The following is a 13,282-nucleotide window of genomic DNA, read 5'->3' as shown; positions in this document are numbered from 1 at the left end:
AAAGGATGCATTTAGGTGATTGTGTCACCTTTTTGAATTATAACCTATTATATTTCTTGTTGAAGTCACACGAAATAGGCAGTTTCTCTCGTTTATTTACCCATTATATTGTCGGTTTTAATAACATAATTTGACTTGTTATAAAATCTATCACTTTCAGTTATGGTTAATATTTACAGACCAGACTTAAGAATTGTATTTAATTATTTGTAGTTACGTCACTTTTCCTCAACAATATGACCTAATGTAAGTATTAATTTGTAAGCAATTACAGACATATTGAAGTACAAATTTGATTATGTATTAAAACATTACTTTGTGGCACTTTTTTTTTGATCAACAGAGGAAAAGCAGCACGACGTTGGGCTCATCGTTTCTGATCGCGCGCAGCCCTCTTGTGATGTAAGCGCGTGCGGTTGCCACGGGAGACTACTAACAGTGTAAAGGACAGAAACTGCTTCCCTGTTGTTTTCAGGACGTTTCGGAAGTCTTCGCTTTCAAGCAGGACAGAAAAAATGGCTGGCTCTGATTTTAATCAGTTTAATAACTCTGATTTAGACAAAATATTATATGAAATTGGCTGGGACCATACCTTTGCTCTTCCTGAACTGAACGATGCCAACAGAGCTCTGCTGGAGGAGGTAAGGCAGTCACGGACAGTTAAAACTCCCTCGATCTACCCTTGTACGCGCAGCATATATTTTACTCAAATGTATTATAAGCTTAAGCTAAGTATAGATATCTGTCCGGTGGCTAAATATGAGTATTAAAAGTAGAACTGTAGAAAAACAGGTCTTCAGCGTGAAATATTATAGCGTTTAAAAGCACCAAACGTTTGAGAGCTGATTTATCAGTTATTTGAGAAGTAGAAGTAAACTCTTATCTTGCCAAACAATGTAATTTACATTTAATGTGTTTTTCTTTCTTGTTTAATTTGAAGGATATTTTGTTTATTTTAGGAAGTTGTTTCTCAGGCATTTTCTTGTTGTCTTTTGTTAACTTAATGGAGCATTAACTCTAATTGGGGCCTGCCATAGAAATACACAGGGACAGCTGTTTGACACATTTATCAGTTATATTTATCGGTTACAACTGCAGAAACGCAGAGTATAACTGACACTAACTGACGCTCCGTTAGAGTGTGAGTTAGGGTGGAGTTTTGACAAGAAGATGGTAGAAGATCAAAGAAAGTAAGAACTATATGACTCATGAAACTTGATACCCCTTAACTGACAACCACATTGGACTGTCAAAATAAGAGCATCACATACCCTCCAAAATAAAAGCCTTCACATTTTTCACAGCAGGTGATTGCTATTTTTGTATGACCGGTTGTGGGATTAGTGAGGCCCTTTAAAATGAAGCCTACTAAACATTTCAAAATAAAAGCTTCAATACTCCTCTCAGGTTTGTGCTGGAGGTAAGGTGAGGAGATGGTGGTGACAAACATACTTTTCTGGGTCCAATAGATACTAAAGTAAAACAGGCTGAACTTAATTCAGCAAGAATTATTAAGTTTGAGTTTCAGCATTAGAAAACTGTTTCCCTTCATCCTTGTATCAACAGTTCAGTATGCTGCTGGTGGTGTAATGGCATGGCATGTGTTTTTCTGTCACCGTTTGGACCCTATACCAATTGAGCATCAACTGAAGTCTACAGTCTACCTGTTTATTGTCATTCACCATGTCCATCCCTTTAACACTGAGGTTGTAGTTTCAGTTTCTGATTTCTATGGTTTTGTCGACAACAGGTTTATAAAGCTGAGATGGAGGTTCTGCAACATGGGAATGAAATTAAGGAAATTAAAGATCGACAGCAGCTTATTAATGAAAGCCTCCAGAGGAGTACACAGCAGCTGGTTAACACTGAGGTGAGTGTGTTGGAACTAACCTTATGTTATAAATGTACCACATACACTGGCTGTGTATGTGGTACATACACAGCCTGTGTTCTAGAAGGGTCATACATGGCAATTATCAATTCAATTAAAAAGAGCTCCAACAACAAAGATATTTATTTTCTTTAATCTGTTATTCAGGTTATTCAACCATCAGCTTGGTGCAAAGTGCTGCCCTCCCCGTTTAGCTTTCAAGTGTTTCAGGATCCGCTGATCATTGATGGATCTTCTTTAGAAATGTAGAATGTGGACGCTGACATTAGCATCGGGGACGTCTGCGCTGCTGCTATATGTTTAGCGTTGAGATGCTACGTTAGGCTTGAATAGTTTCGCTGATAGGCTAACTGCTTTCAGCACAACTGGAACACAACCATCAATTTTTCCAGCCTCCCATCATATCACTTTTGGAAGCAAGAATTAACCCCCTGTGAGTCAAGAGAAGTGGCTTTGTCATCCATTGCTGATGTTTATGCGTCAGAAATGCAGCTGTACCAGAAAGGGAATAATTATGTTACAATTTCTTATGCACTAAAATCTTACAGCAGTTAAGTCCTAGTCTTTGGTATATTTTTCTGTTGAATTGCACAGGATATGTGCGTCACTTTGTGTGGGTCAAAAGTGACCCACACAAATCATTTACCATTTATCATGACACTCATACTGAACTTTGGCAGAAAGTTCAGTATTAGTGTCAGACAGTGACACTGTCTGACTGTGGGTCAGTGTCTGTCCATTGCGTGGTGTTTTAGAAAGGCAAGTTGTGTTATCATATTGTCTGTTTGACTGCGTACAGACTCTGTTGAAGGCAAACGAAAAAGAGCTTGAGGTGACAAAGCATCTGAAGACCCTGGCAGAGAGAGAGCAGGACCGCTACAGTCAGCTGACAGCTCAGGCCAACAAAGAGATCAAGTCTTCATACGAGAAGATGGACAGGATAGAGGTCTGGACACTGCATGACTTGAAGAAGAGAAACCAATACAGCAGCTAAATGATTCTTCTTTCTGTGTCTTCAGAAAAGCCAGCTAAAGGCAATGCAGACTCTGGAGGAGCTGCGGCTTCAGATGGACCTGGACCAACAGACCATGGAGAACCTGTTAGTGGAGGCAGCTAAAAAGGACGACGACTTAATGGTCATCATGAAATACGCCCAAATGGACGAGCATAAGATCAAGGTTGTTTAGCAACACTTGCAGCTTTGGCGTCATACATGTGCCTCCTCAGCTAACAGCCATCTGTGTGTCTCATTTAGTCACTCTTTCTGAATATAGAGAAGAAGACTTTGGAGGTCAAAGAAAAGCGCAAAGCACTTGACAAAGAGCTAACAGAGACTAGGTCTGCTCAGGTAACGTAAGAACACACAGCAATCACACTGCGCATGTTACTGAATGTATTAGTTTGGTATGGAAAATATTGATCTGACATTTGTTTCAGTATTCCATTTACTTTGTGGTCCTTGTGTCTTTTTTTATTTTTATTTTTGTATAGCAGAAATTAGTCTGCATTCAGAGTAGGGGTACAACTGATGATTGTTTTCGGAATCGATCTTATCCAACGCTCTATTGATTAATCTATTGATTATTGCTCAATCAATAGATTAATCTATGTCAATATGCATATTTTCATTTAACCACCTTAGCTTTTAATAGCAACATGCAATAAAAGATGCAAATAAACAAATAATTAAATTGTGTTTTTAAACAGGAATATATATATATATATATATATATATATATATATATATATATATATATATATATATATATATAAATACATTTATAAAGTGAAGCATTTTCCCATATTATAAGCAAAATAATACCAGTGGAGCTAGTACTTTTTCATCTATATTAAGGAATTATTTGCTTAAACACATATCCTATATCTTGCTGAAAAGTTACTTATAAGTTACTCTTGTCTTATTTCAAGTGTACTGAGAAAATTGTCCAAGAACCAGACCACAAATGCATGATAAGATTTTGTGCTTTTGTAGTGTTCTTTCAGCAAATGGCCTTTCTTTGAGCCTGCATATTGCAGTTAACCATTAATCAATTACTAAGTTATTTGACGATTATTTCAGTAATCGATTCATCGCGATTAAAATGATTAATAGTTTCATTGTTAATTTGGAGGCCTTCTTTGTAGTTCTCTATTATTCTGAACATTCTGTCCGTGCAGCTAGCGTTGGATAAGACCATAGAGAATATACAGCAAGCTCGCGCTGAGATCCAGCACCTCTTCCACCTGTGTGAAAACACCATCAAGCAGAAAAAGCAACTCGACTCAGACATGGAGCAATGCTCACTTGTAAGACGTCTACAGCTGGCTTAACTTAACTGTATTTCTACACCAAATGGGACTTTTGCAACAAAAGCTTATTGTTTTTTTTTCTTTTCATTACAGAAAATCGCTCAGGGCAGGCAGAAAACCAGGGAAAAGAATACCTGTGTTGCAGAAATGAAGCACAAGCTGGACACGGAGAGGAACAACAACAGAGAGCTGCAGAGGAACATCGCCACGGCAAGGATGCAGAAGGCCATCCTACGGCAGGAACTGAAGAAACACCAGGAAAACCTGGCCAGGATGCAGGTCGAGGTCAGTTTCTCAAAGCACACGCCGCTCATGTTTGCTTTTGTCATTCGTGATTTGAAATTTTTTTAAAGACTTCTTTATCCTGCAGCTTGATAGTTACAAGACTACGCTGAATCAAAACAGGGGTGATATGAAGTCTGTTACATCCCAAATCGCCAGGATGAAGATGGACATGGACATCAACAACGAGAAGTCAGTGAGATATGAGGAGGCATCTCTGAATCTAAGACCCCGCATGTTACTGCATGTTACTGCATGTTACTGCATGTTACTGCAGTGTGTGTGTGTGTGCGTATTTGTGTTGTAGGTTACTAGAGAGTGAGGCCTACAATGCTGCGCTGCAGGAGAAGCTGAGGACTGTGACAGAGAGCGCTCTGAGTGAGGAGGAGAGAGCCGCTCACATGGAGCAGATCCTGCTGGAGGCAGAACAGGACATGAAGGTGTGCCACTGGGACACCGACCACTTGCTGCTCTTATCTGCTTCTTTCTTAAAACAAACAAAAAAACAACTTTATTCTCAGCTTGTCTGTGTCCAGATATATTTATTGACTTTTACTTTATTTTCATCTAAAACCAAATTAGCACATTAATCCAAAAAAATATTTTAATTTGAAGTGTTTTTTTCTTTTTTTAGTCTATATTCGTCTTTATGTATGAAAAAGATTCACTCGGTCAGTCTAATTCCTTCCTTCCTTCCCTCCTACAGATGCTGGAAGCTCAGCAGCATGACCTCATGGAGGAGCTGTTCCGCCAGAAACAAAATTTCCAAAGTGCCAAAACGAAGGAGAAGAATCTAATAGCCCTGACGTCCAAGAATAAGTTCACCATCACCAACTTGCTGAGCCAGCTCACTAAGATGGAGAACACACCCATCAGACAGCAAATGATCAGCAACAATCAGGCATGTTGACAAAAAAAAAAAATCATTTTTCAAGTAGAAAAAGCCGAACAGTTTGAGTGCAGGGTGCTATTTTGATTTTGTTCTCTGCTCTGCTCTGGGTAGGAGGCAAAGATACTGATGCTTCAGAGGAAAGTAGCTCAGCTGTCAGGTGCCCTTCGCACCGATGAAAGCGAGATGCTGGAGGTGAAGGTTAATGAGCTGACCGCCAATCTGGAAGACAAGAAGGAGACAGCCAAAATACTCAAGAATGCACTCAGTGAATGTGAGGTCTGTCTGAAAAGCACTTCCTCAAAGATTTGCCTTTAAAGTTCCAGTGGAGTTATTACATTTTACATATGGCGAGTGTGTGTCTCTGGCAGATCGACATCCGCTGTGCGAAGAAAGAGATGGAGAAGTTAGAGACTCAGAAGAAAGACCTGACTGAGCAGGTTGACTGCCTGTTGGTGCTTTGTGTCAACAAAGAAAAGGAGTTGAAGAAGCTCAAACTGAAGAAGCAGGTGAGTGGCGTGCCATTCCAGATACCGTTAAATGTTATGCATCTAAAGAGGGAACAATGAACCAGGGGAAACTAACTCAGGAATAGTTTTTGGCTGGCTTAAATAAGTAAGAACTAGAAGTTACTAGAAGTTACATACAGTAAGAACTAGAAGTTCTTAAATTACACCAGTAGCGTCCAAACATTTTGGTCCAGAATCCCAAAGTTGAAAGTATTCACTAGTCATATTGTTTTTCTAACTTATGCTAAATCATTTTGTTGTGCCTTTTTTAATTTGCTCAGCAATAAATTAAGCAAGCAATATTTTAAAGAAACAAAGAGGGAATTTCTTTTGTCTTAATAAAAGGTGGGCAGATTCTTAAGTTTTTAAGTCAGTTTTTCTTCTCAGTTTATTTGATCTAGAAAGCTTATTCCAAGAAACAAAAGTGAGAACATTTTTTCAACAAAAACATCTTCTGTTAATCAAATACAAAATTTAATAGAAGAATTGATTTGCTCTAATCATTTTTTGGTAAAAAAAAAAAAAAAAAAAGTACTGGATATTTATAGTCCTACTTACTATTAAATTAAAATGAAAAGAAAGCACAGCTATTGAGAGAAACTACTTTATGCCAAACATCTTCTGCTCTGGAAGATGTTTAATTAATTTAAATTAATTAAATGTGTCAAACAATCAATTTCTTTGACTTTACAATTATGTTCTGCTTTGTGTTAATCTGTCACGTCAAATCTCAGAAGATGCGTTAAAAATTTATGGTTTTAACATGAAGGAAATTTAAATACTTTTGTGGTGTGTGTGTTCATTTTTGCATAAAAATGGGTGAAGTTATGAGAGCACAATGAACAGTAAATGTCTTAGATGAGTCCAAAGCATGAAAATATTGAGTCATATTGAATTCAATCCATACATTAATTGTACTTTACTAGGATCATTATATCTGCTCATGTAGGATCATAAAAGGAATTATTTGAGATGTTTTTGTTTTGAACTAAAGACAGGATTGCAGGAATGTCTGCAGTCTGGAAAAGCAAACTGGCTTCTTTTTATTAGTGGCAAAAAAAGTGCATAGTGTGGCTATTGGGGGGAGAAAATTATCATGAAACATAAGTTATTTGTGTATTTTCCATCAGGATGGCTTAGTGAACAACAACCTTTTGAAGACAGAGGTGAAGCGCATCAGGGATATCATCTATAAAGACGCGGACAGCATGACGTCATGGGAGATGAGAAAGTTAGAGCTGGAGAAAGCCATGAAAGAGCGGGAGGAAGAGATTCACGTTTACTCCGAAATGCTCAGACATCAGCTCAAGATTACCGAGCAGGACAGGCAGAAACTGAGGTAAGAAAACCTGTGCTCTATATACTATACATTTATTGTATCGCTTATTGTTTATCATTTATCATTTATCGTGAAAAAAGGTCTAAGCGTGATAAGAATTTGATTTAACGTTGTCCTGATAAATTTCAGTTATTGAAAAAGAACAAAACTGACAGTATGATCAAATTTTTTTTTCCTAATTTCTCCATTGTTCACGAGAGCATCAATAAATATTCAATTTGAAAATATGATTTAATGCAGTCACAGTGAGCAGCTTAGTGATATAAATCACACTTTTTAAAGTAAGAAGCCTGTTTAAAAATGGGAATAGCGCTGTCAATCAATAAATCCGTCAATCGAGTGTATTTGTATAGCACATTTCAGCAACAAGGCAGCTCATAAAATCTTGAAAACATAAAAACATCATCAACACATTCATCAAACATTACATTTTGTCAAGTGCCATTGTTAAAAATCATCAATAAACATCAAATATGTTGGTCAATGTAACATTTATTATGGGTCAAAAGTAACTCTAAACATATTTCTTGATTTAAAGGAACTCAGTGTTTTGGCTGTTTTGCAGTTTTCTGTAAGTTTGTTCCAGATTTGAGGCGCATAGAAGCTGAGTGCTATATAAATGCAGTGCCAGGCAGTTACCTTAAGAATAAATAATAAATAGTCTTTTATATCGTCATCATTCTCCTTATCACCACAATACCACAAAATATAACAGTAAAATGTTAAGACCATATCACTCATCGCTGCTATTTTAATCATTTTTTTACATTAAAAGTTTACATAAATGACATGTTAGGTTAATTTGTCCTCTTATTCTGTTCCAGCATGGAATTAAATGAAGAATTATCCAAAGTCGAAATGGTGAAGAACCGCTTTGAGATCATGGAAAGTTCCCTGGCGGGCTCTGAGGGCGAGAAGTCCCAGATTTACTACATCACTAAGGTGAGACGCCTTTCACACGTACGGAGCCTGTTGTCCTCCCTGCACACCAAAAACGTCTTGAATTGTGCTGCGTGTTTTCTCCACCAGGCCTCCCTGGACAAGGAGGAACTCAGACGGAAGTCAGAAGAAATGAAGGCGCACATCCACAGGATGGAGCTTGAAACCGATGCTCTGAAGAACACCATCCAGTTGTTCTCTGGTCGCTGCTCTGATTACAGCACCAGCCTCAGCAAAGTGAAGAAATTCAGTACGTCTGGCGGGAAATTCTGGAAGCGGAAACGCAGCTCTTGTGCTTGTGAAAGTTGCGGGATTGCTGTAATAACCTTAAGTTTTGCTCAAAACCAACACTGATTATGTTTGTTTAAGGTGAAGAGTACCAGGAAAAGGTGCAGCTGGAGGAAGAGCTGAAGTCCGCTGAGAATAAGCTGAAGTTTAAGAAGCAGCAAATTCAAGAGCTCCACCAGGAAATTCAGGTTCTGTGAAAAACAAGTTGGCTGATTCTCTATACGGTTTAGGCAAAACATGAGACCAAAACAAACCTATTTTTAAAAACAGAAATGTGTGTTTAATGAAATAGCTGCTCAGAGGTTGTTATCTTCAAAAGGAACTTTTAATCTGACAAACAGAATCATTGTGATGTATATTCTAAATTGTGGAATAGAGGGGCTGTTATCCATGTTATTCTTATTTGTGGTTCTCATTTCCTGCATGTGGAAATAATTGTTACTGTAATTCAAAATCCAGCTGAGACTATCACGACTACAATAACCCAGCTCTGGGACTCATGTCACACCCCTCTGGTGTGAATCTCTGTCTGGGTGAAAGCCTTTGTGCCTTTTGTGTGTGTGTGTGTGTGTGTGTGCGTCTGTTTATATGTGTGTCTTTGTACTGGCCTCCATTTGCAGGACATGAACAACACCTGGGAGAGCCTCATGCTAGAAGAGAAGGTGGAGAAGGAAAAGATACATCACATGCAGGGTCTTATTGGTAATCTGAACAAAGAAGCAGCTTCTGCACAGGAGAGAATTGGCAGAGTCAAGAGTCAGGTTGGAGAAGAAGTTGTGACACTTTGATAAACACTTTTTACATCTATCTGTACAGGCAGTCTATCTATCTATCTATCTGATCGATCGATCGATCAGATAGATAGATAGATAGATAGATAGATAGATAGATAGATAGATAGATAGATAGATAGATAGATAGATAGATAGATAGATAGATCAAAACAAAGCAAAATACAAATTATAGAATACAAAGAGATAATAGATAAGAGAAGAGCTGGATATGTATTCACAGGATATCTAAATAAATAATCCAGCACAACTTCATATTAAAATTTTATTTGAACTTTGACCTGAAATTATCCTGTTAAAGTCTTGGTTAGATTTTGAAATATTTTCATGAGTCACATTTCTGAGGTTTATCATCTATTATTGTCTGTGTTTGTCCAACTGTTTGTTTTTTTAGTTCATCAAACTGACCAGAGAGATTCGCTCAGCACAAAGCACCAGCAGTGAAACTCTTGAGGAGCAAGACATCAAACTGAGAGAGTTAAAGCAGTTCAACAAATCTATCAACAATATGTTGAATAAGGCCATGCAGGAGGATCCTGATCTCAGACCTATTCTGGAGGAATGCTTTCAGAAGGTTTTGACGTTATTTAGCATGATTCAGGAATCTAGTATGATAGGACCGTTAAAGTTTACTGCTCCTCTCTTCTTTTTCTTTCAGGCCAATCTGCAGCTTCCACCTCCAGCCACCACACTCAGCAGCCAGGGAAGCCTCAAGATGACCAGTGCTCAAAGCTCCCCGACTTCCAGGTCACACTTTACATCTGTGGATTGTGTTGTAAATGTGTGACATAAATAGACGTTAAGTTTGCTTTCAGATGGGAGAACTGTTAATCTATTTAGGAAAATTGGCGTCTTTAATAGTTTACATCATGCAACATGCAACTTGAATTTGAAAAACAAGAATTAGGCACACAAGTTGGTGTTAGATTTTAGATTATTTCTTATCCACAATATGAGAAAACCTCACTGTTGTTGCCAATCCATAGATGACCTGGGCAAAAACGAAACTGCAGAAATCTACAAACAGACCCAGAAAATTTCACAATTTTTGTGTCTTCCTGATGCTTTCCAGGTCTTCTGTGTCATCATCTAGCAGCAGCCGTTCAAAATCTTTGTCTGTGTCTCCTTGGGTAAAAACGGTGAACCTGGACCTGGATCTGAGTGCTGCCTATCCTAGTGTCACTTCTCCTACAAGTCCCAGCTCTCCAAGCAGCAGTGACAGCAACTCCTGCAAAAAGACAAAGAAGCCGTAGCTGATTTTGTAAAATCAAAAATGTTGGTTTTACATTGATTTTTCATTCCTTACAGATGTGAAGTTTTGTGCATTGTTCATAAATATGTAATATGTTTTGCCCAGTTTAGGTTGCTGTGGTTTTCTGAGTTGTGATTATCTATTGAACACGAAGACGCACCAATAAAAGTAAAAAGTTGAATCTGTTTTTTTATGTTTTTATATTAAGGTGCTAAAGGCTAGAAAGTGCATAAATAACTTCAGTGACATCATTTATTCACTGCAATTTGTTTACTACAAACTCTACAAACAGGAGAGCATTAGTCGGTGTTAGCTGGTGGGCGAGGCTAATGTTGATCTTGTCTGAAATCTGTGGCCACGCAGGACCGTGGTGAGCTCTCCTGTGAACTTATTACAGATATTTGAGACCAAACTAGAGATATAGATGCCAGAGTAGCTGAACAAAAGTTATAGGAAACAAATTGTAAGAGCTTATTAAAGTTATTCTCACCCTTCCATGATTAAGAATTGAAGCAGCCCTAATCCCACCCACTGACTAGTTTGATCTCAGCGCTGCACTGAGAAGTAGCTCGTACAATGAGCTCAGCAGATGCGCAGTTCCACCAGATTAGCCAGAAGCTAATTGCTAATTGCTTCTGGCTAGTCTGAAGGAGCTGAGTTGGGGATGGCCGCTCTGTGAGGCAGCAGCTAAAATACTTGGAAACTGCATCTCTGAGGAGGAGCTTCATCTCGAAGGTGGAGCTAGTTCCACCTAGGCGTTTTCATACCTGAATGGTTGCCACGGGAGATCAAAGGGCTTCTCAAACATGAATGAAAGAATCAAAGCAACAGTCCAGGTTTTTTTTTTTTTTTTTTTTTTGGATGAAGGAATGACATTATAAAACATGTAAAGCTCAGAAAAGCAGATTTTACGTAATAATGTATTTACATAAAATCTACCAAATATTTAACACTTGGTGTTAAATACAACTCTCATTTTCCTTTACATAATCCTGTAAAACACATCGCACTTGTTGTGATGAAGCTTCATGGAAGTTCTTCTTTGTTACTTATGAGACACACCCTGTTGTAAAGGCGCAGTGTCCTTGAATAGACCAAATCCTAGCCAGACGCTCAGCAGCACCAGAAGGATCCATTTCCTTTTGACTGGATTCAGACCTCAGCATGTTGCTTCTGCTCCTGTTACTCGGCTGTTTGGCCTCAGGTGCTGCGCAGACAGGTGAGCACACCTGTTTACAATCAGTGGAAATGTGATATTACATAACAGTTTACCAAACTGAAGTGAATGTCTGTGTCTTCTGACTGTCCTTTTCTCCAACCCTGGATGTGACAGACGCTCCTACTGGCTCAGCACCGGTCCTTCCTTCTGCGAACTCAGCAGACAGTGGTGAGCGTGATTTTATTATGAATCCAACACAAACAGGAAGCCTTCTCTTAAAATCCTGCTTGTTGTGTTTCTGTTGCAGTGCTGGTATTCTTTCAGGCGACCATCGAATCCCACCAGGAGCTGAATAAAACCATGCTCGAACAAGTCGTAAAGACGGTAAACTATTAATCGTCTTTATAAAAATAAAATCAAATAAAAAACACATGCAATCAGGTGATGGTTTAAATTCAAGAACTCTCATGCATTGTGTTCCAGCTTCAGGGACTCCTGCAGGGACTTCAACCACATGCTGATCTCAGTCTGACGCTGAAGAAGGTCACCAAAGTCTGAAACTGCACCTTTAACTGGGATCGCTCGTTTTCATGTGGTCATTAACAACAACAACAACAACAAAAAAAGAAACATTCTGTTAAGATTTATTCACTCATAGTTAAGTACTTAAGTCTGTCATGTTTTAGATGTAAACTTGATGACGGGAAATTAAACAAAAGTTTAACTCTGTGCTTTCTTGTCATACCACCAACTGAATCTCACAAAACAAAGTCAGAACTGTTGATAGAGATCTGGTAAAGTGTCATGTAGTTCCTCATTCAGCTCAGATCTATGTTACAAAACAGTGCCTGCTTTGTAACATAGAAGGAAAATGACACATGGTTTTAAGTTGTTTCTTTTTTTCTAATTAAAATCTGAAAAGTGTGGGGTGCTTTTTGAAGTCAGCCTCTCAGAGTCAATACTGCAAGTGTGCTGGGCGTGGGAATTCTCAATTGGATTTTTACTTTGACAGCTTGTTTTAAGTAAATAATTCCTTAATATTGAATATTTAAATAAGTACTAGTTCCACTGGCAGATGTTTTCACTTATAAGAAGACATTTTTCCCATGTTATAAGTGAAATTATCTGCCAGTAGTACTTTTTCATCAATATTAAGAAGTTATTGACCCAAAACAAGCCCCTCTATGTTGCTTGTAAGTTTGTTTTATCTTATTTCAATTAACAGAGATATTTGCACTAAATTAGGCAAAAATCTGTGTTAAGATTTTGTCTTTTAGAACAGTTACATTTATAGTATACTTAAATGAAGCTGCACACATAGAGAACTTTATTTTCTGGATTTTATTTAGGAGTTTCACATTAGATAGGAATGATGACAAATGCTCACATTTTTGTTGTTGGAAAAAAACAAAAACAGTAAAGTGTTCATACTTTGCTTTCCAATTTCCAAAATGGTGGAATACAATTCCGGTAAGATACACAGAAGTTTGTGGTCACAGCGTGACAAAATGTGAAACATTTCATAGATTTAAAAGCGGTGCTCTCGGGAGTCCAGAAGGAGCAGCCGACACTGAACAATAAAAAATGAATGTCCCAGATTGTCGGTGTTCATGAGGTGTCAGTTTCCCTTTGT

General features: G+C 38.1%; 1 protein-coding gene and 1 long non-coding RNA gene across 2 annotated transcripts; both read left to right on the top strand.

Annotated features, from left to right (window-relative positions):
- Positions 1-421: 421 nt before the first annotated feature.
- ccdc39 (coiled-coil domain 39 molecular ruler complex subunit) lies at positions 422-10,671 on the top strand. Its single transcript, XM_015055992.1, has 20 exons — positions 422-641; positions 1,751-1,870; positions 2,691-2,837; positions 2,911-3,069; positions 3,147-3,239; positions 4,070-4,198; positions 4,295-4,486; positions 4,572-4,675; positions 4,791-4,923; positions 5,190-5,384; positions 5,487-5,651; positions 5,744-5,881; positions 7,012-7,220; positions 8,045-8,162; positions 8,250-8,409; positions 8,529-8,635; positions 9,068-9,208; positions 9,633-9,812; positions 9,897-9,985; positions 10,311-10,671. Exons 1-20 carry the CDS (start codon positions 516-518, stop codon positions 10,489-10,491), a joined length of 2,886 nt encoding a protein of 961 aa, XP_014911478.1. The 5' UTR covers positions 422-515; the 3' UTR covers positions 10,492-10,671.
- Positions 10,672-11,430: 759 nt separating this feature from the next.
- Positions 11,431-12,278, top strand: LOC106961892 (uncharacterized). The gene is made up of 3 exons (XR_001427850.1): positions 11,431-11,877; positions 11,957-12,033; positions 12,133-12,278. It is a non-coding gene; the product is annotated as an uncharacterized LOC106961892 (long non-coding RNA).
- The last annotated feature ends 1,004 nt before the right edge of the window (positions 12,279-13,282 follow it).

Source organism: Poecilia latipinna, unplaced genomic scaffold (genome assembly GCF_001443285.1).
Source record: "Poecilia latipinna isolate Pla-1442-1.1 unplaced genomic scaffold, P_latipinna-1.0 Scaffold1347, whole genome shotgun sequence".
Lineage (NCBI taxonomy): Eukaryota > Metazoa > Chordata > Actinopteri > Cyprinodontiformes > Poeciliidae > Poecilia > Poecilia latipinna.
The sequence above is the reverse complement of the archived record's forward strand: the minus strand, read 5'-3'. Positions and strand labels throughout refer to the sequence as shown.

What these genes read in the sequence shown, in the direction of transcription:
- ccdc39 (XM_015055992.1), top strand. Translation starts at nt 516, where the DNA reads ATGGCTGGCTCTGATTTTAATCAGTTTAATAACTCTGATTTAGACAAA. An exon ending in TGGAGGAATGCTTTCAGAAG is followed by an intron (nt 9,813 to 9,896) that starts GTTTTGACGTTA and finishes TTTTTCTTTCAG; the next exon opens with GCCAATCTGCAGCTTCCACC. An exon ending in CAAAGCTCCCCGACTTCCAG is followed by an intron (nt 9,986 to 10,310) that starts GTCACACTTTAC and finishes GATGCTTTCCAG; the next exon opens with GTCTTCTGTGTCATCATCTA.